The sequence below is a fragment of the Pelodiscus sinensis genome, chromosome 8 (genome assembly GCF_049634645.1).
Source record: "Pelodiscus sinensis isolate JC-2024 chromosome 8, ASM4963464v1, whole genome shotgun sequence".
NCBI classification, from domain to species: Eukaryota; Metazoa; Chordata; order Testudines; family Trionychidae; genus Pelodiscus; species Pelodiscus sinensis.
The window spans coordinates 61,313,469-61,336,372 of record NC_134718.1 but is presented as its reverse complement, the minus strand read 5'-3'; the positions used below and the strand labels follow the sequence as shown (position 1 = coordinate 61,336,372).

Below are 22,904 nucleotides of genomic sequence, written 5' to 3'. Positions count from 1 at the left end.
GCTCTGCGAGGCAGCCCGGGGCCAGGGAGGAGATGCGGGCAGCGGGGGCATCACTTCCCCCCGCACTGTTGTCTCACCTGGCTCTCACCATCAGCCCCGCCCGCCCGCCCTGCCGCACTGGCCCCCTCCTGGAAGCAGCGCGGGGGGACGCCCGGAGAGAACGGCTACGCTTGGGAACCGCTCGCTGCTGCAATACGCCACTGAGCAGAACCCCTACCCCATCCAGGCCAATATCTGCCCCCTCCCCCCGCGGGAGCGGAGCGCTGGGCACATCCCTGCCGCGGAGCCACTCGGAGGGCTCGATCCAGCCGCAACGTGCAGCCTGAGCTGGGGCCGGAGCGCTGCTCGCCAGAGGCAGGGCCAGCTCAAGCCCGGTACAGAGCCACTTCTAACCCCCGCATCTGTCGTCCCGCCTCCGCCCAGCAGCCGGGAGCCCAGTGCACGCGCTGCAGGCTGGCGGCCGTGCACTCCCGGACGGGACGGTGCTGCACCAGCCCTGCCCGGCCCCCTTGCTGCAGAGGCTGAGGTGCTGGCGAGCCGCAGCTCTGTGCGCATTCCCGGCAGGGTCTCCTGCATTGCGGAGGGGCTGGCCCGGGCCCGGCCGGCCGGGTTTCCTGCATTGCGGAGGGGCTGGCCCGGGCCCGGCCGGCAGGGGCTTCCTGGCTGCAGGCGAAGGGGAAGGCGGCTCCTCTTACCTGCCGCGCCGCCCTCCGTCTCAGACATGGCTGGAGCCGCCGATCCCTCGGTCCTTCAGACAGAGCCCGGCAGCCGCACGCGGGGCGCCCCTCACTCCGCAGCCTGAGCCATCGCCGGCTGCCGCTTCCTCCTGAGCAGGCTGGAGCCGCAGACAAGGCTTCGTTCCCTTCTCCCCTCCCCCACGCTCTCAGCGCCTCCCTACAGACGGCGCAGGGAGCCAGAGGGGCGGCTGCGTTTGACCCCTGCGCTCAGAAGCTTTTCCTACGGGCTGCAGGGCGCCGGCTGCTCAGATTGCTGCAGAGCCCCTCCCCTGCAAGCGTGCGCTCGCCCTCCGCTTCCCCCTCACGCGGGGACCCCGGCTGCAACTGACAGGACGGCTTGTGGCGCTGCTAGAGGACGGAGATGCTTAGGGGAGGCGCAGACCCAGCCTAGCTTTCCTTGTGTGTTTCGCTGTCATTTGTAATCGTTGGCGGTGGGCAAATGAAGATGACAACGTCATGAGGACTCAGCACCCTGCACGTGGCTGAATGGTTGGAAACTGGAGCATGCTGCATAGTGTTAATAGCGTGGTCGGGCCTTTTGTACACAGGAAAAAACACCTCACTGCAGTAGGGAGCTGTGGAAATAAGACAAGTATGATTTGCAAAAGGTGCATTGGTTATTCGGCTTTGCATTTACTGAGAGGAACAGTAGGGCCAGCTCTGAAGGTTCAAAAATCGTATTAAAAACATTTTCTTTCAGTCTTTCAGAAACATGTTTGAAACATCTTCAAACTAGGGGTGTAAAATCCCGTTTAATCAGTTAACTACTTAAACCTAACATTTAACCAGTTAACTGCTTAAATGGGGTCCTGTAGGAGGCCACTCCAGCTCTGGCATGGCTGGCAGGACTCTCCAGCTGGACAGTGGGCTTGGCTAAGATGGAGCAGCCTCCTGCATGTGGTGCAGTGCTGCAGGCTGCTCCAGCCAGGCTGGGCCTGCTGTAGTTGGTGGCTCCTCTGACAGTAGTTGGCTTGGAGAGCCCCTCACTCCTAGCATGATGGGGCCAGCTGGGCTAGAGCACCCGCAGCCCACAACAGGCCTGGACTGGCCACCAGTTAACTGGTAAGCATCACATGGTAAGAGTGAGGCTTACACCAGTTAACCAATGACATTCCTACTTCAAACGCTTCTCCATCACCACAAAAGCTAGAATGTTACTTTTATTTTTTTCCTAATGAAAGACAAGAATCTCAAATAATCACATGCCTCCATGAGCTGAAGTTTCAAGAAAAACTGTCAAATATTTCATGATAAAATCATGAGTTTTTAGCACTGGATTCAATTCCCTTGCAAGCAAAACAATAAAAATACAGCTTATTTCCTCCCCTGAAAAAAAAAACCCGTAGAAGAAAAAGTTCCCCTGGAACTCCATAGGCTGTGTCCTCCAATACCTTGTGTCCTGTGTGGTAATGTGTTATTTAAACCCATAGAAAGTGAATCCAAAGTGGGTGTTAATGCTACCAATTCTGATTGTGTCTCAGTTCTCTTCACTTAGCATTGGTATAAATGACCACAAAATTGCAAGGCAATGCAGAATCAGATCCTAGGACCTTGAGCTTAGAGAGTGGGATTTGCAGAAACACTTTTGCTGCTGTGATAACTCTCTCCCATTGACTTAGGTCAGTGACTGAGAGCTTTCGAAAATCCTACCCAGAGTTTCTACCGAATCATTTCTACTGACTCCACCCACTAAAGCTGCCTCAGAGATCCTTGTGAAACCCTGCAAGACAGAGTCTCCTTAGGCAAACCACACATATGGAGGACACCTAGGCTACTCATCATGCTTGTCCCTCCTTTTTGGTGCCAGATCTACCAGACCTTCCTTGTGGTGCAACTGTTGCAGGAGCCTTGATACAATTAGTTCTGAGCCATGTGGCTATGTTCAGTCCCTTTTGTGAAGGAGGAGCTGTGGCAGAACATTTACAGATTTACAATAAAAGCTTTAAACATGCATCTGACAAATATTACAGCGATGAGACCTTTATAAGCACCTACAAAGGTAGATTTCAAATTAAACATCAAGGCTGTGTCTAGACTGGCCACTTTTTCTGGAAAATCAGCCACTTTTCCGGAAAAATTTGCCAGCTGTCTACACTGGCCGCTTGAATTTCCGCAAAAGCACTGATGATCTCATGTAAGATTATCAGTGTTCTTGTGGAAATACTATGCTGCTCCCATTCGGGCAAAAGTCTTTTTCTGAAAAACTTTTGCGCAAAAGGGCCAGTGTAGACAGCAGAGATTTATTTTCCGCAAAAAAGCCCCAATCACGAAAATGGCGATTGGGGCTTTTTTGCGGAAAAGCACGTCTAGATTGGCCACGGACGCTTTTCCGCAAAAAGCGCCTTTGCGGAAAAGCGTCCTGCCAATCTAGACGCGCTTTTCCAAAAATGCTTTTAACGGAAAACTTTTCCGTTAAAAGCATTTCCGGAAAATCATGCCAGTCTAGATGTAGCCCAACTGTGTTGCTAGGGAGAACTCTTTCTCTGCACCTTAGAGGTAAGAAGGCGCACTGGCAGTGGCAGGAAGTAGAGGGGGAAGGAAGCATGCTGTATTCTCGCCGTAAGCAATGGAGTGGAGCAAAAGAGTATGTCACCCCAGCACTTACACTGACTACATTCTTGCAGAAGCCCTAAGGGCTTCAGGTTCACATAGGGATCTCCCAGGGAAGTGAGGAGGTTGCCATAGAGCTGCTTCTTTCCTCCTCCTTTCCTTTGCTCCATGCATGCAGCAGAGAGCAACATCTGGCCTTCAGTCTGCTTTAATTGTATATTTAGAGTCTGGCTCAAAACTTGAACTGTTATTTATCAGCATAGGAAATAGGAAACAAAACAACTTTCATGTAATGTTATGGTTTCCTGACAAGCTAAAACATTCACATACAATTAAATACACTTTAACTGCAACAGATCTGTGGCCTTACAATTATGTGTTTAAATAATAACAAACAAAAATCTGCCATTGTGGAGAAAATATGACATACAAGCTAGTTTTCTGCTTTTCCTTTATCTTTGAAGCAAACAAAATGCCCACATAACACAAGCTTTTGTTAGATGCAAACATCTTTTTTAATGTCAAGGCAGTGACGACATTACTCAGTATCCAGCCAGGTTGCCTAAGTTACAGATTCGGCTGTAGGTGTTGTGAATAATGCAGAAAGAGCATGTCCAAATGTGTAGCTAGTAGTTACAAAAATAAAATATTTTCTTGTACACTTAGCATCGCTGCTAAAAATCTAATGAGTTGAAAAGCTGGTTAGAAAGCTAAAATATAGGTCTCCAATTCAGGGCAAAAAGCATACACAAGACTGTGACACCTTAATATTTTCTTGAGAGTTTATGTATAGAGAAAAGTATGTTACAGGAAAATAAAGAGATGAAGGAAAGATCTTTTCCCTTTGCCGTTTCTCTCCTTTGTGAACAAATAAAAAAAAATAAAAATAGTGGAATTAACATCCACAGAAGTTCACTGAGCCTGATTTGGGGCTGGGAAGATGTAATATTTTTAGGAGATCTGTCTTTTTTTTTCTCCAGTCATCTGAAGAAGTGGGTTATGCTCATGAAAGGTAATGACACTAATGACACAATCTACTTTTTTGTTAGTTTCTAAGGGTATGTCTACACTATAGAGTTAATTCAAAATAACAGATGTTATTTTGAATTAACTTTAATAGCTGTCTACACATACAAACTGCTCTTTCGAAATAAATTGAAATAGCGGAGCCCTTATTTCGAATTAGGTAAACCTCATTCTACGAGAAATAACACCTAATTCGAAATAGCTAATTCAAAATAAGTGCTGTGTAGACACTTATTTCGAATTAGGGGGCCTCCAGCCCTTCCCAGTTCCCCCTGGTGGCCACTCTGGGCCAAACTAGGAAAACTTGTCTGCTCCCCCCCTAGTCCTGGAGCCCTTAAAGGGGCAGACTCTAGCCACAGTGCCTGTGCCAGTTGCCAGCCTGCCAGCACACAGCCAGCAGACTGTGCACCTGGCACACCATGAGCCAGTCACCCACTGCCACCCAGCCCTCCACCGCTCCCAAGGACCAGGCTGGTGCTACGAGACAGGAGAGCCAGCAAGACCCCCAACCCTGAGCTTCCCCTCTCCCTTCCTCCCCCTTCCAGATCCCTCCTCCCAGGGTTCCCCCCCCCCTCATTCCCTTCCTCCTCCCACCCCAGTTATGTAAAATAAAGACTTTTTTTTGTGGCCATACAGGTGTTTTTATTGTAGATCAGGAAGGAGGGTTAGGGAGGAGAAAGGAGAACGAGGTAGGGGATGAATATAAGGCCCCAGGCCCCAGTGGGGCACGCCAGGGGGGACTTCAGTCCTTGTCCGCCTGGAAGCTCTCCCACAGGGCTTCCCAGATGCGGACAGCCCCCTGAACTGCCTCCCAGCTGGCAGCCATGCGGGACTGTGCATACTGGCCAGCCAGGCGGTCAGCCTCTGCCATCCAGGCTGGCAGGAAAGCTTCCCTCTTCCTCTCGCACAAATTGTGGAGCACACACCATGCTGCCACCACGTGAATATTGTGCTGGGAGAGGTCTAGGTGGGTGAGGAGGCATCTAAACCGTGCTTTCAGTCGGCCGAAGGCCCCCTCGACCACAGTGTGGGCCCTCCTGAGCCTGGCATTGAATGCCTGCCGGGAGAGGCTGAGGTGTCCCGTGTAGGGCTTCATGAACCACAGCTGTAGGGGGTAGACTGCATCCCCCAGCAGGCACACTGGCATGTGCACATCCCCGACCCTGAATTGAGAAAATGTAAATGAGAAAATATAAATGTCCGGTGTTTTCTAAATAAGATGTAATGTAGATTATGATGTAATGTCAAGTGTGTCTGGTATTTTTGTTGACACCATCTAGCAAAAGGGAGTTACTCACCTTGTGCAGTAACGAGTGTTCTTCGAGATGTGTGTCCCCGTGGGTGCTCCACTCTAGGTGAAGGGTCGCCCTGAGCCGCAGATCAGAGCTTTGCAAAGCAGTTTCCCCCCGTTGAGCCGCGCATGCTCAGAAGGCGTCTCAAGCCCTTCCCGCCCTCTGCAGCGCGCAGCTCAACCCCCTCCCTTTCAGTTCCTCGTCTCCACCCGAGTAATTTAGACTCCGTGCAGAGGGGAGCAAGGGAGGGACGTGGAGCAACCACGGGGACACACATCTCGAAGAACACTCGTTACTGCACGAGGTGAGTAACTCCCTTTTCTTCTTCAAGTAGTGTCCCCGTGGGTGCTCCACTCTAGGTGACTACAAAGCAGTATTCAATATATGGCTGGAGGAAGCCGGAGTCAATGTTTAGCGGTGGTAGAGAGCACCGCTGTAGCTACTGCTGAGTCATGTTTAAGTTGTGGTAGGATTGCATAATGTCTGGCAAAGGTATGGTCTGAAGACCACGTTGCTGCTCGGTAAATATCCCTTAAGGAGACATTGTTCAAAAAGGCTGTAGAAGCGGCCGTGGCTCGAGTGGAATGCGCTCATGGTGGGCACCGTAGTGGCTTATTGCCCAAGGTATGACACTTGACTATACATGTCGAGATCCATTTTGAGATTCGTTGTGATGATAGAGGTGTTCCTTTAGAACGCTCAGCGATGGATATAAAAAGCCTTTCGGATTTACGAAATGGTTTTGTTCTTTCCAGGAAGAAGGCGAGAGCCCTCCGAATGTCCAGAGTATGCAGAGTGGCGTCCTTCTGTGAAGCATGCGGTTTTGGGAAAAAGGTAGGTAGTACGATCAGTTCGTTGAAATGGAATTCTGTACAGACCTTTGGCAGGAATGTTGGGTGAGGTCTAAGTATGACCCTGTCCTTCGTAAAAACTGTGTAGGGGGGTTCTGCCATTAATGTCCCAATTTCACTCACCCGTCTGACCGACGTGATAGCTAATAAGAAGCAGACTTTCATAAAGAGAAAGGGGAGTGGTACTGTAGCCAGAGGCTCGAAAGGAGGTCTGGTGAGGTGATGGAGAACAAGATTTAGGTCCCACAAGAGGGGTGGGGGGGTGCCTTATAGGGTGTGTATACGTTGTGGAGCCCTTTAAGGAATCTTTTAGTGATAGGATGGGCAAATATGGAGAAGCCATCAATGAAGGAATGGAACGCCGCTATTGCAGAAAGATGGACTCTTAAAGAAGAGATTGACAGTCCTGACACTTTAAGGTCTAGAATGTAGTCCAAGATCGTATTTAGCGGGGCGACATGGGGTTCTACTTTGGTTCGCTGGCACCAGTGAGAGAATCATGTCCATTTCTGCAGGTAAGTTTTTCGAGTGGACTGTCTCCTACTGTGGAGGAGGATGTCCTTCACTTGCTGGGAACAGTGATTTTCTATCTCCGAGAATCAGAGAGCAGCCAAGCCTGAAGGTGTAGGGTATGGAGCTGTGGGTGCAGTATTGTTCCATTGCTCTGAGATATCAGGTCTACACGGTGTGGTAGCAGGTAAGGAGGGTGAACCGCTAGCCTGTGCAGGTACGGGTACCAAGTTTGGCGGGGCCACAACGGGGCTATCAGGATGACTAGGGCTCCATCTCTGCAGATCTTGCGTAGGATTTTTGGGATTGGGGGGGAAGGCATAGTGTAGGGGGGCTGTCCATTTGATTAGAAAGGCATCCCCCAGGGAATGTTTGCCAAGTCCTGCGCGTGAGCAGAACTGGGGGCACTTGGCATTCTGGGTAGACACAAAGAGGTCTATGGATGGCCATCCCCATTGGTTGAAGATTGAGTTTGCGACCTCCGTGTGTAACTCCCACTCGTGATCTGAGGTGAAGTTGCAGCTGAGTGAATCTGCTCTGGTGTTGTTCACCCCGGGCAGGTAAGATGCTATCAGAGTGACATGGTTGCGGATGCATGAGTTCCACAGGCGGATAGCTTCCGCACAGAGGGAGCGGGAGCAGGAGCGGGCTCCGCCTTGCCTGTTTATGTAGAACATTGTGCAGATGTTGTCCGTTAGGATGCGGACCATCTGATTGGCAATGTTGGAGGTGAAGTGTGCACAGACATTCCTTACTGCCTGCAGTTCGAGGAGGTTGATGTGTAGTCGTGCCTCGGATGGGGACCACCTTCCCTGAACCCCTTGATCGTTCATATGTGCTCCCCAGCCAAGGAGGGAAGCATCTGTGGTAATCTGTATAGTGGATTCAATTTGTTGGAATGGAACATCTGTCAGGAGGTTGTTCGGTATCATCCACCATCGTAAGGATGCAAGAATGTTTGGTGGAATAGTCACCGTCTTGTTGAGGGAGTGTTGTGACGGTATATACACACTTGCTATCCAGAGTTGGAAGCATCGAAAATGCAGACGAGCGTGGTGGGGTACTACGCAGGTGGTGGAAGCCATGTGACCCATTAATCGGAGATAAGTAAGTACTGTAGTGGTAGGAGTTGTAAACATCACGCTTATAATTTCGTGTATAGTTATGAAACGTTGTCGAGGTAGGTATGCTCGAGCTGTGATTGAGTCCAGACATGCACCAATGAACTCTATATCTTGAACTGGGTGCAGTGTTGATTTGTTTTCGTTGAGTAGAAGGCCTAGACGATTGAGGAGGGATGTGGTCGTACTTATCATGGAGGCGGTTTCGTCCTGTGTCGAGCCCTTTAAAAGGCAGTCGTCTAGGTAGGGGAATATGATGACATTTTGACGTCTGAGGTACGCAGCGACAACTGCTAGTACCTTTGAAAATACCCTCGGAGCTGACGAGAGGCCGAAGGGGAGAACATTGTATTGGAAATGATCTGGGCCGAGAGTAAAGCATAGATAGCGTCTGTGGGCAGGATGGATAGTTACATGGAAATACGCATCTTGCAGGACGAGGGCTGCGAACCAGTCCCCTTGATCTAGCGCAGGAATGATTGTTGTAAGTGTGACCATTTTGAAGCGTTGTTTCCTGAGAAACCTGTTCAGTTTGCGGAGGTCTAATCATAGAATCATAGAATCATAGAATAATAGGACTGGAAGGGACCTCGAGAGGTCATCGAGTCCAGCCCCCCGCCCTCAAGGCAGGATCAAGCTCCGTCTACACCATCCCTGACAGATGTCTATGTGGGCCTCCAGCCCCCCGTTTTTTTCTCGATCAAGAAATAGTTCGAGTAAAATCCTTTCCCGTGAAACCTACTGGTACTCTTTCTATGGCTCCGATTGAAAGGAGTTGATCGATCTCTTGTTTTAGTAGAGTCTCGTGAGAGGGGTCCCTGAAAAGTGACGGGGTAGGGGGAAGGGTAGGAAGGGTAGTGGTAAATGGGATAGTGTAGCCTAGATGTCTAGAACCCAGCGGTCCGATGTTATAGATTCCCATTGTGGAAGGAACGGCCGTAAACGCTGGGTAAAAAGATGGCCATGTTGCGTTGTTGCTAGATCGTGAGCGAGGTATTGCAGACCCTCGACCACCTCTTCAAATTTGCTGCTTGGAGGACTGAGCAGTGGGTGAGCGGCCTTGATTAGGGTGCCTTCTCTGAGGTCGTTGTCTTGGCCTAGTATCTTCATAGGGTCTCTGTGGTCGGTTGTATTGCCCATATCTGTAGCAATTGTATGTGTTATATGGGGTGTATCGTCTGCGTTTGAAAGGCGGTGTGTACATGCCCAATGTGCGAAGTGTGGTTTTCGAGTTCTTACTGTTGTGTAGCATTTCGTCTGTAGAAGCTGCAAATAATTTTTGCTTATCGAATGGTAAGTCTTCTACTTTGGGCTGAAGTTCTCGGGGAACTCCAGATGACTGTAGCCAGGAAGTTCTGCGCATGACTATCGTCCTAGCTGTAGTCCTGGCTGCTGTGTCGGCGACGTCCATTGCCGTTTGGAGAGGAGTGTGAGCGATCGTATGGCCTTCATGGACTATTGCTTTCAAGATAGATCTTTTGGACTCAGGGAGATGTGGTATCAGTTCTCCCAACTTCGAATAATTATCGAAGTCATGATTCGCTAAGAGGGCAGAATAATTTGATATTCTTAGTTGTAGGGTAGAAGAGGAGTATATCTTCTTGCCGAAGAAGTCTAGCTTTTTATGGTGTTTGTCCATATTGCCATTCTTGTATTGTGGTACCTTCGCTCTTTGCTGTGCGGATTCAACCACTAAGGAGTTTGCTTGTGGATGTGTAAAGAGGAAATCGTTGTCTTTTGGTGGAACGAAGTATTTTCTGTCAATCTTTTTATTAGTCGGTTGGATGGATGCAGGTGTCTTCCACAGATCCTCAGATGTTTCCATGATTGCCTCGTCAATTGGCAGGGCAATCTTACTATGCAATGTAGGATGCAGGTTCTTTAACAAGTGATGTTGTTTCTTTTGCACTTCTTGTAGGGAGACATGCTGACTTGTCGCTACTCGCTTGAATAGTTCTTGAAACTGTTTGAGGTCGTCAATCGCTACTGTATCTGATGGTATAACTGCATCGTCCTGTTGGGCACTTAGGTCATCTGGGTGTGTGATGTTTATTGACTGAATATCGGATTCATTGTCTGAAATTCGTTTCTCCTCCTCCTCCTCAATGTGTGTTACAGGAGGTAGGGGCTGTAGATGAGGCAGACTCCTTCGAGATGGTGTGGAGTGGGCTGAGGACCGACGTCTGTATGGGTCCCAATGATCCCAGGGCCCCCATTGGGGTGGGAAAGGTGGGGGTGGGTAAGACCAATAAGGGTGCCATAGGCTTTGTTGTGGCCCAGCCCTATGGAAGTAGGAACGAGACCTCCTTGACGACGTGTGTCGCAAAGAATATGTCGTATGACGGTCATCATCCGGTAAGGGAGCGTCTTGCAGGGACACTGGAGACATAGATCTGGGAGGGGAATGCCTGGTAAAGGATCTCCCAGGTGAGCAGTTAGTGGGAGGCAGGCATGAATGCTGTTGCCTGCTGTAAGTGTCAGACGCTGTCTGAGAGTGCTCTGTAGCAGACTCATGAGGGTGCATTTCACTGTCTGCTGCCGGCGCCGGTGTAGAACTTTGGTTTCCAGTTGTAGCCGGTGCCGGCTGTGCATGGGGCTTCTTTTGCTGTGGTGCCGAGAGTTTGAGCGGCGCCGTCCCTTTAAGCGGCGCCGGAGTTTTCCGCAGTGCCAGGGCTTGAAGCGGCGCCGCGGTTTGAAGCAGCACCGGGTTTTCTTTCCGCCCCGGGTGGTTAGCGCGTTCCCGGGATGGCTCGGAGGCAGCGCGCACCGGTCCCGGTGCCGAACGCGAGGATCTTCCCTCTGCTTTGCTAGCAGGGGTCCTTGGACTTCCTTGCCCCTCTCCCTGGGTCTTTGGGGAGGAAGAAGGTGGGAGAGAGCGCGACGGTGAGGCTCTCTGTAGTTTTTGGCGGCGGGGGGTTTTCATGCTGCGGTTCCCCCTGCTCTGTAGGCTGCAGAGCCTTTTCAAACAAAATCATCCTCAGGCAGAGCTCTCCGTCCTTTCTAGCTCTCGCCGTGAGGGAAGCACAATGTGTGCAGCTGTGGGGTGAGTGAGTTTCCCCCAAGCACCGAATACATTTTGTATGGCCGTCAGAAGCCGGCATAGGCTCGCGGCACTGCTCACGTTTTTTAAAGCCTGAGGAGGCAGACATATTTTGGGAGCTTCTTATTTCTTTAAACTGTTGGTATTTTCAGTGTTTTATTTATTTGTGACTGTTGTTATAGTCCTTTCCTTTCCTTTTTATTTGGTTTATATGTTTTTCCAGCTGAGGAGCCGAGAGAGAGAGAGAGCCCCGGTTCACCGGGGCTCCAGTCTGAAGCGAGTTTTAGTCCCCGAGGGGAGATTTTGTTGTCAGTTTCATTCTTCTTATATAAAAAATTTGTTATTATTTTAAAGAGAAAAAAACATGGGAAACTAACTTGGAGTAACAGGGGGAAAAACTGTGGTAGCCTAACTAATGGAAATACAGTCTGAGAGACTGAGAGGGAGCTCCTGCTCGCTCCGTCTGCTGACGAGGGCGGTTGAAGAGGAACTGAAAGGGAAGGGGTTGAGCTGCGCGCTGCAGAGGGCGGGAAGGGCTTGGGACGCCTTCTGAGCATGCGCGGCTCAACAGGGAGGAAACTGCTTTGCAAAGCTCCGATCTGCGGCTCAGGGCGACCCTTCACCTAGAGTGGAGCACCCACGGGGACACTACTCGAAGAACCCTAGATACAGACTAACATGGTTACCCCTCTGAAAACTGCCATTTTTATGGTCATTTTGACAAGCTGTATAGAATTTGTGGGTTTAATGGCTCAGATTCTGATAAGCACAACTGGAATTGAATCTACATAAATAAATAAATACAAACACACACAGATAAATATTGTGAATAGATGTCTAAAAAGACTGGATAACTATATGACCAGTTATATCTTCTGTAGTTATTAATATCCAGGTAATCAAGATATACCCTGATGCATGGGATTTGATCACTGCATGGGTTAGGAAGAAATTCCTATAATCTCCAGTAGAGTACTGTAACAATTGCTGGGTACTTTATGGGGGAACAGAGATGGGGAGGAGAAGAGAAGGAGTTTGTTTGCCCCTGAAATATCAGGTACTGGCCATTCTCAGAGGCACAATTCTGACTTGATGGACTACTGGTATTTCTAGGCATCCATCAGTACAGAATCTAAGCATTAAATCCTGTAATTACAATTTACAGTGAGCTGACCATAATCGATGCATCATCACCCAAATAGCTACGTTTATGGCTTATGTCCCATCTCTAGTCCCTATTTGGAACTGTCATGTGACTTAATCCACCATTTTTTCACACTGACATTGCACATTTCATCCCAAATGATCCTAAAGCACCACACAAACTTAAGTAGATACATAGATTGATTCAGCCATACTGGTATGTTCTGCCCTCAGGAGGGGGAAACAGCACTTAGCAACACTACACAGCACTTCAGGGCAGGAAGTGAAACTACCAGTTCAAACTGCAGAGGATATTTAAGTCAACAGAACCCAATGGAGTTGGGATATAAATTAACAATTCTAACTTAATACCCATTCCTTGGTCAGTCAGAAATGTTAATAAATCTGACCTTCGGCAATGGTCGTGCTGCATCAAGCCAGCTTTAAGGGACAGATTTTAGGGCATGATTATACTAGACTTTTGTGTGCCCAGTTTTTTACTGTGAATGCCACCAGTTTGATTCCACTGGTGGCAGCAGTGATGAGAACACTAGTAAAGCCACGGTTACAGGTGGCTGCTGACATTTTATAGCCTGTGGGATTTAACCCAGCTCACATCAAGTCTATCTGACATGCTAACATGGTCAGGCCACTGCCTAATTTAAGCCAATGTTCCCACTATTGGTAACATTGGTGGAACTGAACTGGTGGTAGCATTTGCAAGAATTTTGGAGCAAAAGAAAGCGAAGTTACTCACCTTGATGCAGTAACTGTCGTTCTTCGAGATGGTCCCCGTGGGTGCTCCACTGTAGGTGCTGGGCTTGGCCCGGCACCGCAGGATGGAGATTTTTGCAGCAGTAGTCTGGCTGGACTGTGCATGCGCGGGGAGTGTCTTGCGGCTTTCGTGCTGCTCGGTCAAGTCTGAGCCAGTTCCTCGCACCCGCCTCAGTATCTGTAACACAATAAAGCGGAGACAGACTCTGAAGCGGGGAGGTGGGCAGGTAGTGGAGCACCTACGGGGACCATCTCGAAGAACGACAGTTACTGCACCAAGGTGAGTAACTTCACTTTCTTCTTCAAGGAGTCCCCATGGGTGCTCCACTGTAGGTGTCTGCACAGCAGTGTCCCACTCCCTGTGAAAAAGAAGGTAGGTGGGATTTGGAGCTTAACAATTGGCTGATGAAAGGACTGTGGCTGTAACGGATTTATCCAGCAGCCATCTGTACTGTACAGGATAATGTTCTATGAAGGTGCGGTAGGATGCCCATGTGGCTGACCTACAAATTTCTGGAAGGGGAACGCCTCTAAGAAAGGCAGTGGAAGCTGAAATGGCCCTTGTGGAGTACGCCCTGGGATGCTCGGGAAAGGGTATTCCCCGACTAGAGTAGCATTGAGGTATGCAGGAGACAATTAAGTTAGCTACTCTGGGCAGAAATGGGCTCTCCCTTGGAACGCTCAGCTAGTGAGAGGAGAAGTCTGCCTGCTTTTCTAAAGGACTTAGTATGGTCAATATAAAAGGCCAGCGCCCTACGCACATCTGATGTGTGGAGAGCAGCCTCCTTAGCTGAAGCATGCGGTTTAGGGGAAAACACAGGTAATACTATAGGCTCATTGATATGGTATTTAGATATAAAGGCTGGGTGGTGTCTGAGTATGACACAGTCCCTTTGGAAGATGGTATATGGAGGTATAGCCATCAACACTGAAAGCTCGCTGACTCTTCGCGCCGAGGTAATTGCAAGCAGGAACACCAATTTTCGGGTCAGGAGTTGCAGAGGTATCGTAGCCAATGGTTCAAATGGTGGGGCTGTAAGGGGCCGCAGTACTAAATCCAAATCCCACAGAGGGGGGTGGTGTGCGTACGGGTGGGTGCAAATTTGTTAACCCCTTGATGAATCTTTTAGTGAGGGGGTGTGCAAACACAGAAGACCCGTCTATGGGCTGTCGGAAATCTTCTGTCACCGCGAGATGTACTTTCAAGGATGGCATGGCCAGACATGCTTGGTGAAGGCCCATTATGTAGTCACGGATGTTATGGATAGGAGTCAATACTGGGTCAATCTGGGGGTCTGAACACCAGATAGTAAATCTTGACCATTTTGCCAGGTACGTAGTTCTTGTGCTATGTCGTCTGCTCTGTATAAGAACATTTCTGACGTCGTCGGAACATAGGGTCTCACTGGCGCTTAGCCAGCTAGGTACCACGCTGTGAGGTGCATCGTGTGAAGTTGTGGGTGGAACAGGAGGCCGTGGTTCTGGGTGAGTAGTGTCGGAAAAAGTGGCAGCTGATAATGTGGCCGACGGGATAGTTGCAACAGTAGAGGAAACCAGTACTGTCTGGCTCATGAAGGGGCTATCAATATTACTGTGGCTCGATCGGTCCTGATCTTCTGCAATACCTTTAGGATTAGGGATATGGGATCGAAGGCATACATCAGTGGGCCGGTCCAACTGATGAAGAACGCATCGCCCAGAGAATAATGACCAGGACCTGCCCTGGAGCAATACTGGTGGCTCTTCTTGTTGCTGTATGTCGCAAATAAGTCTATGAGGGGGGTGCCCCATTTGCGAAATAGGAAATGAAGGGGTTCGTGGTAAAGCTCCCATTCGTGGTCTGGTGTGAAATTTCTGCTGAGTCAGTCCACTGTTGCATTGCTTATGCCAGGTAAGTATGATGCCACAAGAGTGATGCCGTTGGTGATGCACCAATGCTGGAGTCAGACCGCCTCTGTACATAGGGATCGTGAGCGTGCCCCGCCCTGACGATTGATGTAGAACATCGTAGCCACGTTGTCTGTCAGGGTCTTTACCGTGGAATTGCAAATGTGATCCCGGAAATGTCTGCAGGCATTGAAGATGGCCCTGAGCTGCAGTAGATTTATATGGAGCAATGTCTCTTGGTGTGTCCAGCGGCCCTGCACAGACATATCGCTTATGTGGGCACCTCATCCCAAGAGGGAAGTGTCTGTAGTAATTTGATGTGTTGCTAGTGGTTGTTGGAAAGGTACCCCAGACAGTAAGTTCCTTTGTGCGGTCCACCAATGAAGTGACCTGATAACGTTGGGGGGGGGGGGGAGGGGAATCGCTACTGTCTTGTGCATGTCTGGAGTGATGTGATTGTGCATGGTGGCCAGCCAATGTTGAAGGGCACGAAAATGTAGCCTTGCGTACGGAACTATGAAGGAAGTCGCGGCCATGTGCCCCATAAATTTGAGGGCTAAAAGGATCTGGATTCTCGGATTTGTCTTTGTTTATTAGTAATTCTAGATAGTGGAAGGTCTGTTCGGTGATGGTCAACATCCTAGCAACCTCTGTAGATGAACGGCCTTTTATGAGACAGTCGTCGAGATAGGGGAATATGGGTACTCCACTGTGACGGAGATGAGCTGCGACCACAGAGAGTACTTTTGTGAACACTCTGGGAGCTGATGAGAGTCCGAATCGGAGGACACGGTATTGATAGTGATTGTCTCCCACCATGACATACCCCTCCCCACACACGCAACTTCTGTTAGCATCAACTGATGTTGTGTGAGCAAATCAAGAGAAATATATGACCATTTTAATGTTTCTGATAGCAAGACTGACAGAAATTATTACAGTCAAATACAAAAGGCCACATAATGCCCCAAAGTCTACAACACAGCTTCTATTGATATCGGTGGGAGTTTTTTATATAAAGCCCTAAAAACACAATTAATTTACAACAAAATAAAAGAAAGTTCATATAATACGTTAAGCCTGTCAAAAGTAATGACAGCACAACAATCACTGATCTAGAGCACGGTCTACCTGTTCTGGTATTCTGTAAACAATGAATTCACAGTACAAAGAGCTGCCACCTTACATTTTCTGGAACATGTGACACGTTCTGAGTCTGATTTTCTGTTGGATTTTCACAGCTATTATTTCAAATAACATACTTTATGCGAGTGGTTTTCAAAGTATGGGTCACAACCCAGTATTGGGTGGCAGAATGTCAGGTACTGGGTCATATTGCTGTAGGGTAACCAGGTTACCACAGGGGTACTAAGGCAGGCCTTCTGCCTATCCTGGCCAATAGGAGCTGGGGTGTAGTACCTGCAGGTGACAGCAGCATGCAGAGCCACTTCCACACCTCCAACTAAGAGCTAGACCTGCTGCTGGCTGCTTCCAGAGTACAGCATGCCCCACAGTGCCAGGACAGGCATGGAGCCTGCCTTGGCACTTCTTCTGTGCTGCTGACCAGGAGCTGCCAGAGGTAAGCCTGCGCCCCAGTCCCCTGCCGTTGGCCCGCTCCTGCACTCCAAACCTGTCATCCCCACCTCCACCTTGGAGCCTGAATTCTAGTCAAAAGACATAATTATGTTGGGTTGTAGCATCAATAATTTTATTCAGCTGGGTCATAAGAAAAAACTTTGCAAACCACTGCTATATGCTGACTGTAGGTGCTATTCCCAGATCAAGACATATGTTTGTGTACCAATCTAGCTCTCCTCCTTCTAATATGTCTCTCCCCAACAACAAATAGGTGCTGGAGAATCTTCCTCCATTCTTAAAGACAATTCTTGTTATTGCTATTTGGTTCTTTGCAAAAGATAAGAAAGCCTCAGATGAAAAGATTAAGTGTGAGCATTGAGATGGATGAGTGTTTTTTCCCAAGAATAGTAGATTCCTCTAGTCCCTTTTTTCCAGCATTCATCTGTTTGTTCTATATGGTTACCTACCATGTGGAATTTAAACACCTGTATGAAAGATGCAAAAATTCTTTATTCTCAGCACAGATTCACTTTGCCCCTGCAGAGATTAATAGAGTCAATTTTAGGACAAATCTACCATGCTGCAGATCTTAAGAGAGTATTTCCTGTGCTCATATGATATAATCTTCTTCAGTGGCTCAGACCTTCAGTAAAAAGGTTTATTCATTTAGGGAAAGATTTTCTAAGGCACAAAAATGCCATAGCTTTTTCATTTATAATTTTCCTTTTTTTTCCACTCTGAAGTTTTCAAGCTGGCTCTAACTTTGGAAAAGTTGCAGTGGCCAAAGGAAAAAATTAACACATTGCAACTTTGTCACCCTGTAATTTTTCCAATATTGATCTATTATTTACGACTTGTATTGTGGTAGCATCTAGAGTCCTAGTCATGGACTAATTGTACTAGGTTGTGTACAAACTCAGAACAAAAAGACGGTTCCTATCCTAAAGAGCTTATAATCATGCTGTTCCTGTTCTGTGGAAAAAGACAGCTGTCCAGGTTCAGTTTACAAGCATTATGTAACATAGGGTATGTCTAGACTACAGGCTTTTGTCGACAGAAGTTTTGTTGACAGATACTGTCGACAAAGCTTCTGTCGACAAAGAACGTCTAGACTACATTCAGTTCTGTCGACAAAGCAAGCTGCTTTGTCGACAAAAGCCTGTAGTCTAGACGTACCCCTAGATGCAATAACACCTTCTGTCGACAGAACTCTGTCGACAAAAGGCGTTATGCCTCGTAAAATGAGGTTTACCAGCGTCAACAAAATTGCTGAGTTCTGTTGACGTTATGTCGACAGAACTCAGCGGTAGTGTAGACGCAGGTATAGTTTTGTCGACAAAAGTCCACTTTTGTCGACAAAACTCTGTAGTCTAGACACACCCTTACTGTGAGCACATTATTCTATAAGCATATACCAGAGGTGGGCAAAATACAGCCCATGGGCCAGATCTGGCTGCCAAAGCTTTGGATCCACCACGATCCTCTGGGCAGCCAGTATCTCTCAGCCCAGTGGGATCCTATGGCACCATGCCCTGCACGCTGCTCGAAGTAACCTGCTGCTGAGACAGGCCTATGCATCTCTGCATGAGCTCCACATGTCATCCCCACCCTCAGCACAATCCTCGCAGCTCCATGGGTTAGCTTCTGGCCGATGGGAGCTGCCTGGGCCATGTTTGCAGGAGCAAGCAGCTCATGGAACCTCCCTCTGCCCATGGTATGCTTTGCAGACACACATATGTCTCCAGTATCTAGCTGCTTTGAGCAGGGTGTGGAGCATGACAGGCATGGAACCTGCCCGAGGGTCCTTCTGGGCTGCTCGGTGGGAGCTGTATAGGTGAGTGCCTCCCAGTCAGAGTCTGCACCTGGCACCCCACTGCATCCTGCATTCCAACTCCTGCCTCAGGTCGTTACTCCAAACCATCTGCACTCCTTAATACATTCCTGCCCCTGGTAACAACTCCCTCTCAGATCCTGCACCACCTCCTGCATCCCAATCCCCTGCCCTAGGTCACAACCACTTCCTTTACCCAAATTCTTTCTGAGACCCTCCATTGCTTCCTGAACTCCAGTCCCCTATCCCAACCTCCTTTCTGCACCCAATCTCCATCCCAGATCCCACACCCTTCCATAGAAAAGTGCAGCCCTTGACCACTTACCAAAATATTGGAGTGCCCCTGCCCCATCAAAAAGTATTGCCCACCCATGGTATATACACATTATTGTATATAGAAAAAAATTAACAGATGTTTTATATGATCTTTAAAAGGTCAATTTCATTTTGTCTCTGCAGTGACTTCTTTTATAGCACATTTCTTATTGTAGCTCCTAACTAAACAAATCTCTCTCTGTGTGTGTTGTGTATAGTAGCTAAACGTAGTTTTGTTTACAGGATATCTAAAGAATGTATAGCCTGATTATAGAGGGGGTGAGCTCTGCAGCTCGCATTGAACTCAGGAATTATGAGTGTTCAACATCCCTGAAAATTAGGCCACTAGAGAGATAAGGCCAGATTCCTGCACTCATACTTACTAGGGCCTCAGTTCAGGAAAGCTCTCAAGCTTGTGTGTAAATGCTGTGCTGAATAGGAGACACTGTGCAATGTTTTAGTCTGCAAATAGTCTCATCTATTGAAATAGGACTACTCAAGCTGTAGAGGTGTACCTGATGTAAATAAGAGCAGCAGAATTTGATCTTTTAAAATATCCCCCACAAGAAGTGACTTTAAAAAGGTAACATTGGATGGTTTTAGGAGAGGGGATTCAGACTCTGAGCAACATCAACAAATATTAGGTACATGATGGCCTCTCCCCCATATGCACAAAATTTTCATAACAGAAATACATAAAGCATTTGACTCAATCTAAGCACATTTCACATGTTAAATACCAGAACAAAAAGCAGAAATGCTGCAAGTTAATCAGCACATGGTTCACATGATGCTCAAAGCAAATTAAATAAAACTGGAAAATCTGCAAGTAAAAGCATATACAATTTCCACAAACTGAATAATATAAGATAAAAATATTGTCCTAGATCTAGGTCCCAAGAACTATATTCCAAAGGCATGTGTCTGGTTAGATTTTTTTCAGATTATCTGAGAAGATATGTTTAGAATACACAAAACAACAGAAGAATATATCCAACCAGAGTCTCTAGATTAATAGAAGAAAAAAGAGAATAGTATGTCATTGCTTTATAGTGTGCATTTCAAAGGTCATTAAATTTCACTTTCCCCATCTCTCTCTTGGTGCCCGTATCACTGATTATGTAGGAGGCAAGACAGATATAACAGTGAGATACACATTTTGTGTGGAGGAATAAAATAAGCTCAAAAGTCAATTGAAAAAGAAGCAAGTGACATTCAATAGTGGCATTGGATAAATAAGTGAAACAAAATGATTAATTTTAAAACAAGGTATTAACACCATACAGTGAATCTTGCACCTCTGACCAAAGTTTGACCAAATCATTTAGTTAATGGAGATGATCTTTTAACAAAGGTAAGAATCTATTTGATCATGCTTAATGAGAGTGGCCTTTTGTGCAGTTTACACTGTAATTAAACTGGTATTAAAACATGTTTGTAACTAGTTTAAAAGCTCTATACAGGGTTACCATATTGTCATTCTATGAAAGGGTAATACTTTTTAGCAACATGGTTGCTCACAACTACTAAACTTAGAAATGACATTTGTAATTAAACATTTTGGATCTGAGTCATCACTGTTACTCTGGTTTTAAGACCATTCTGGTTGGAATGGAGCCTTCAGTTTAAAAAAATGGAGCTGTGCAGAGGTGAATATTCCTGAACAAAAATTGGTGTTTATTTCTGATTTGAATTTGAATTGTATTTCACCGTTCCTTGGGCTAAGTATAAGCAGGACTCATCAATTAATGTAATCTACTCGCCTGTGGCGAGTAGATTTTAGCCCGGTGCGGCCGCACAGCACGGTCAGCGCATGCGCAGCATGTGGTTCCACGCGGCTGGCAAGCGGGGCTCACCGTCATTTGGCGAGCCCTGAGCATAAGGGATACCTTTTCTTATAAAGATGAACTACAAATTTGGGTTTCTCAGAGCAAGAAGTTTTATGGGATAAATAAGATAAAGAGAATTGTGATCAATTGCTTTTCATATCTACTGGAAGTAGGACAAGAAGTAATGGAATTAATCTGCAGGAAGGGAGATTTCAGTTAGATATAAGGAAAAGCTTTCAAACTATAATGGAGGCTATGCTCTGAAACAGGCTTCCAAGGGAGGTTCTAGAATTCCATTATTGGAAAATTTTAAGTAAAGGATAGACAAAACACCTACAGGAGATGGTCTAGGTTTACTTAGTCCTGCCTCAGCAAAGAGGGTTGGACTGGATGACCTCTTGAGGTTTCTTCCAATCATACAGTTCTACAATTCCCACTGAGAGAAAGAGAACAGCTATTGGGCCAAGTGTTGCTCTTAGACTGGTGAAAATCCAGAGTAATTTTAGGGACCATACCAGTAACATGAAAACAGAACTTGAAGTTGACCTCGAACATTTCCTCAGCTCTCGTCCCCTAGTACTCTTACTCTACTAATGCAACATTCACAACATCTTCATCACATGGATCCATGGGAAGGAGACCCTTGCAGAATTCTGCAGAGATTTCAATAACTTTCACCCCACCATCAACCTTATCCTGGACCAGTCCACACAAGAGATCCACTTTCTTGACACTACAGCACAATTTAGCAATGGCCACATTTCCACCACCTTATACCGGAAGTCTACCAACCGTTATACTTAATTATATGCCTCTATCTTCCATCCAGGGCACATCACATGATCAACTGTTTACAGCCAGGCCCTAATATACAACCGTATTTGCTCCAGTCCCACAGAGACAAACATTTATAGAAGGGCTACTCAACATGTGGCCCCCATTTGTTTGTGGCCCACAGTGCAATTTGGGTTTATGCGGGGCTCAACACGTGGCCTGCAGTGAAAACCAAAACAAAAACATAGTCAGTATAATGGTCTTCTGTTGATCTGTGTTTTAGTAGTTAAATTTCTGGACTGTTGTTGCTTATTGAAAGTGCTGTCATATATATGGGTGAAAATTGGGTAAATATGGCATTTTATTAATATCAGCCGAACTGACTTAAATGGAGCCTGCATGTTGTGTAGTCTTGCCTTAATCTTTGTATTCATGCCCGTCAGTGTGAAATAAGATATTTGCATATATATTTGCATGTATATGCATCCACACTTAAGTTGCAACCCTAAGCATGTGATATGAGTATCATTGTGGCTCCTGAAGCTTCCAAAGTTGAGTAGCCTTGATCTGCAGGATCTCTATCAGGCATTCTTAAATCTTAAATACCCACCTGGGGAAGTTAAAAACAGATTGACAGAGCCAGATGAGTACCCAGGCATCTGCTTCTTCAAGACAGGCTCAACAAGGAAAATATCAAAGCACCACTAGTCATCACCTATAGCCCTCAACAAACCCCTTCAGTGCATCATTAACAATCTACAACTTATCCTGGAAAACAATAACTCACTCTTACAGGCCTTGGGAGACAGGCCGATCCTTGCCTACAGACAACCCCCTAACCTGAATAAGCCTAGGCTTATTGGTTAATCTTGTTGACTACATGCATTCCCTCCCCTTGCTTCATCTGTATCAAAGGCAGCAAAAGTGAGGGGGGAAGCAGGAGCTGGTGCTGGAAGGAGCCATGGTGCTGCCGTCTCTATCAGAGGCAGCAGTGTAAGAGGGGTGGGGGACAGGGGAGGCTGCCACAAAGCAGTCGTCCATGGAAGGCCTGGGCTCCCCATGGACAGAGGGTGCTCTGCCTTCTATGGAGCAGCCTCTATCCACGGTCTCTCCACAGGGAGCTTGGATCCCCCGCGGACAGGAGCTGCTGGGGACCAGCCTCTGTCTGCAGTGAACCCAGGCTTGCTGCAGACAGAGGCTGCTCTATGGGAAGCAAAGCAGCCTCTGTCCACAAGGAGCTTGGATTCTCCGTGGACAGGGACTGGCTGCCAGCCCTGCCCTCGGGGACTATAGAATGGTCAAGTAACCAATAAGAATTCACGCAGTTACTTGACTATTCAGTTACCCGATATCTAACATCCCTACCACACAACACATACTCACCCAGGAACATACCCCTGTAATAAACTCTGTTGCCAACTCTATCCACACATGTACACAAGCAACACCGTCACAAGACCTAACTACATAAGCCACATCATCAAAGGCTCATACAACTGCACATCCTCTAGTAATATATGCCATTAAGTGCCAGCAATGGCCCTCTGCCATGTATATTGGCCAAACTGGACAGTCTCTATGACAAAAATTAAATGGACGCAAGTCTGACATCAGAAATGGTAATACACAAAAACCTGTAGGAGCAC

The 22,904-nt window shown here is 47.3% G+C and overlaps 1 protein-coding gene across 6 annotated transcripts in view; it reads right to left on the bottom strand.

Moving 5' to 3' along the window:
- Nucleotides 1–22,904, bottom strand: part of HSPA12A (heat shock protein family A (Hsp70) member 12A) — a 226,664-nt gene that overhangs the window by 117,216 nt on the left and 86,544 nt on the right. For 2 of the 6 annotated variants that reach the window (XM_075935389.1, XM_075935388.1), the window contains exon 3: nucleotides 696–1,312. The exons of the other annotated variants lie outside the window; for them this stretch is intronic. In XM_075935389.1, coding sequence (XP_075791504.1) covers nucleotides 696–723 — 28 coding nt within the window. In that variant the 5' untranslated portion in view covers nucleotides 724–1,312. The remainder of the gene's footprint in view (nucleotides 1–695; nucleotides 1,313–22,904) is intronic. 6 annotated transcript variants of the gene reach the window in all.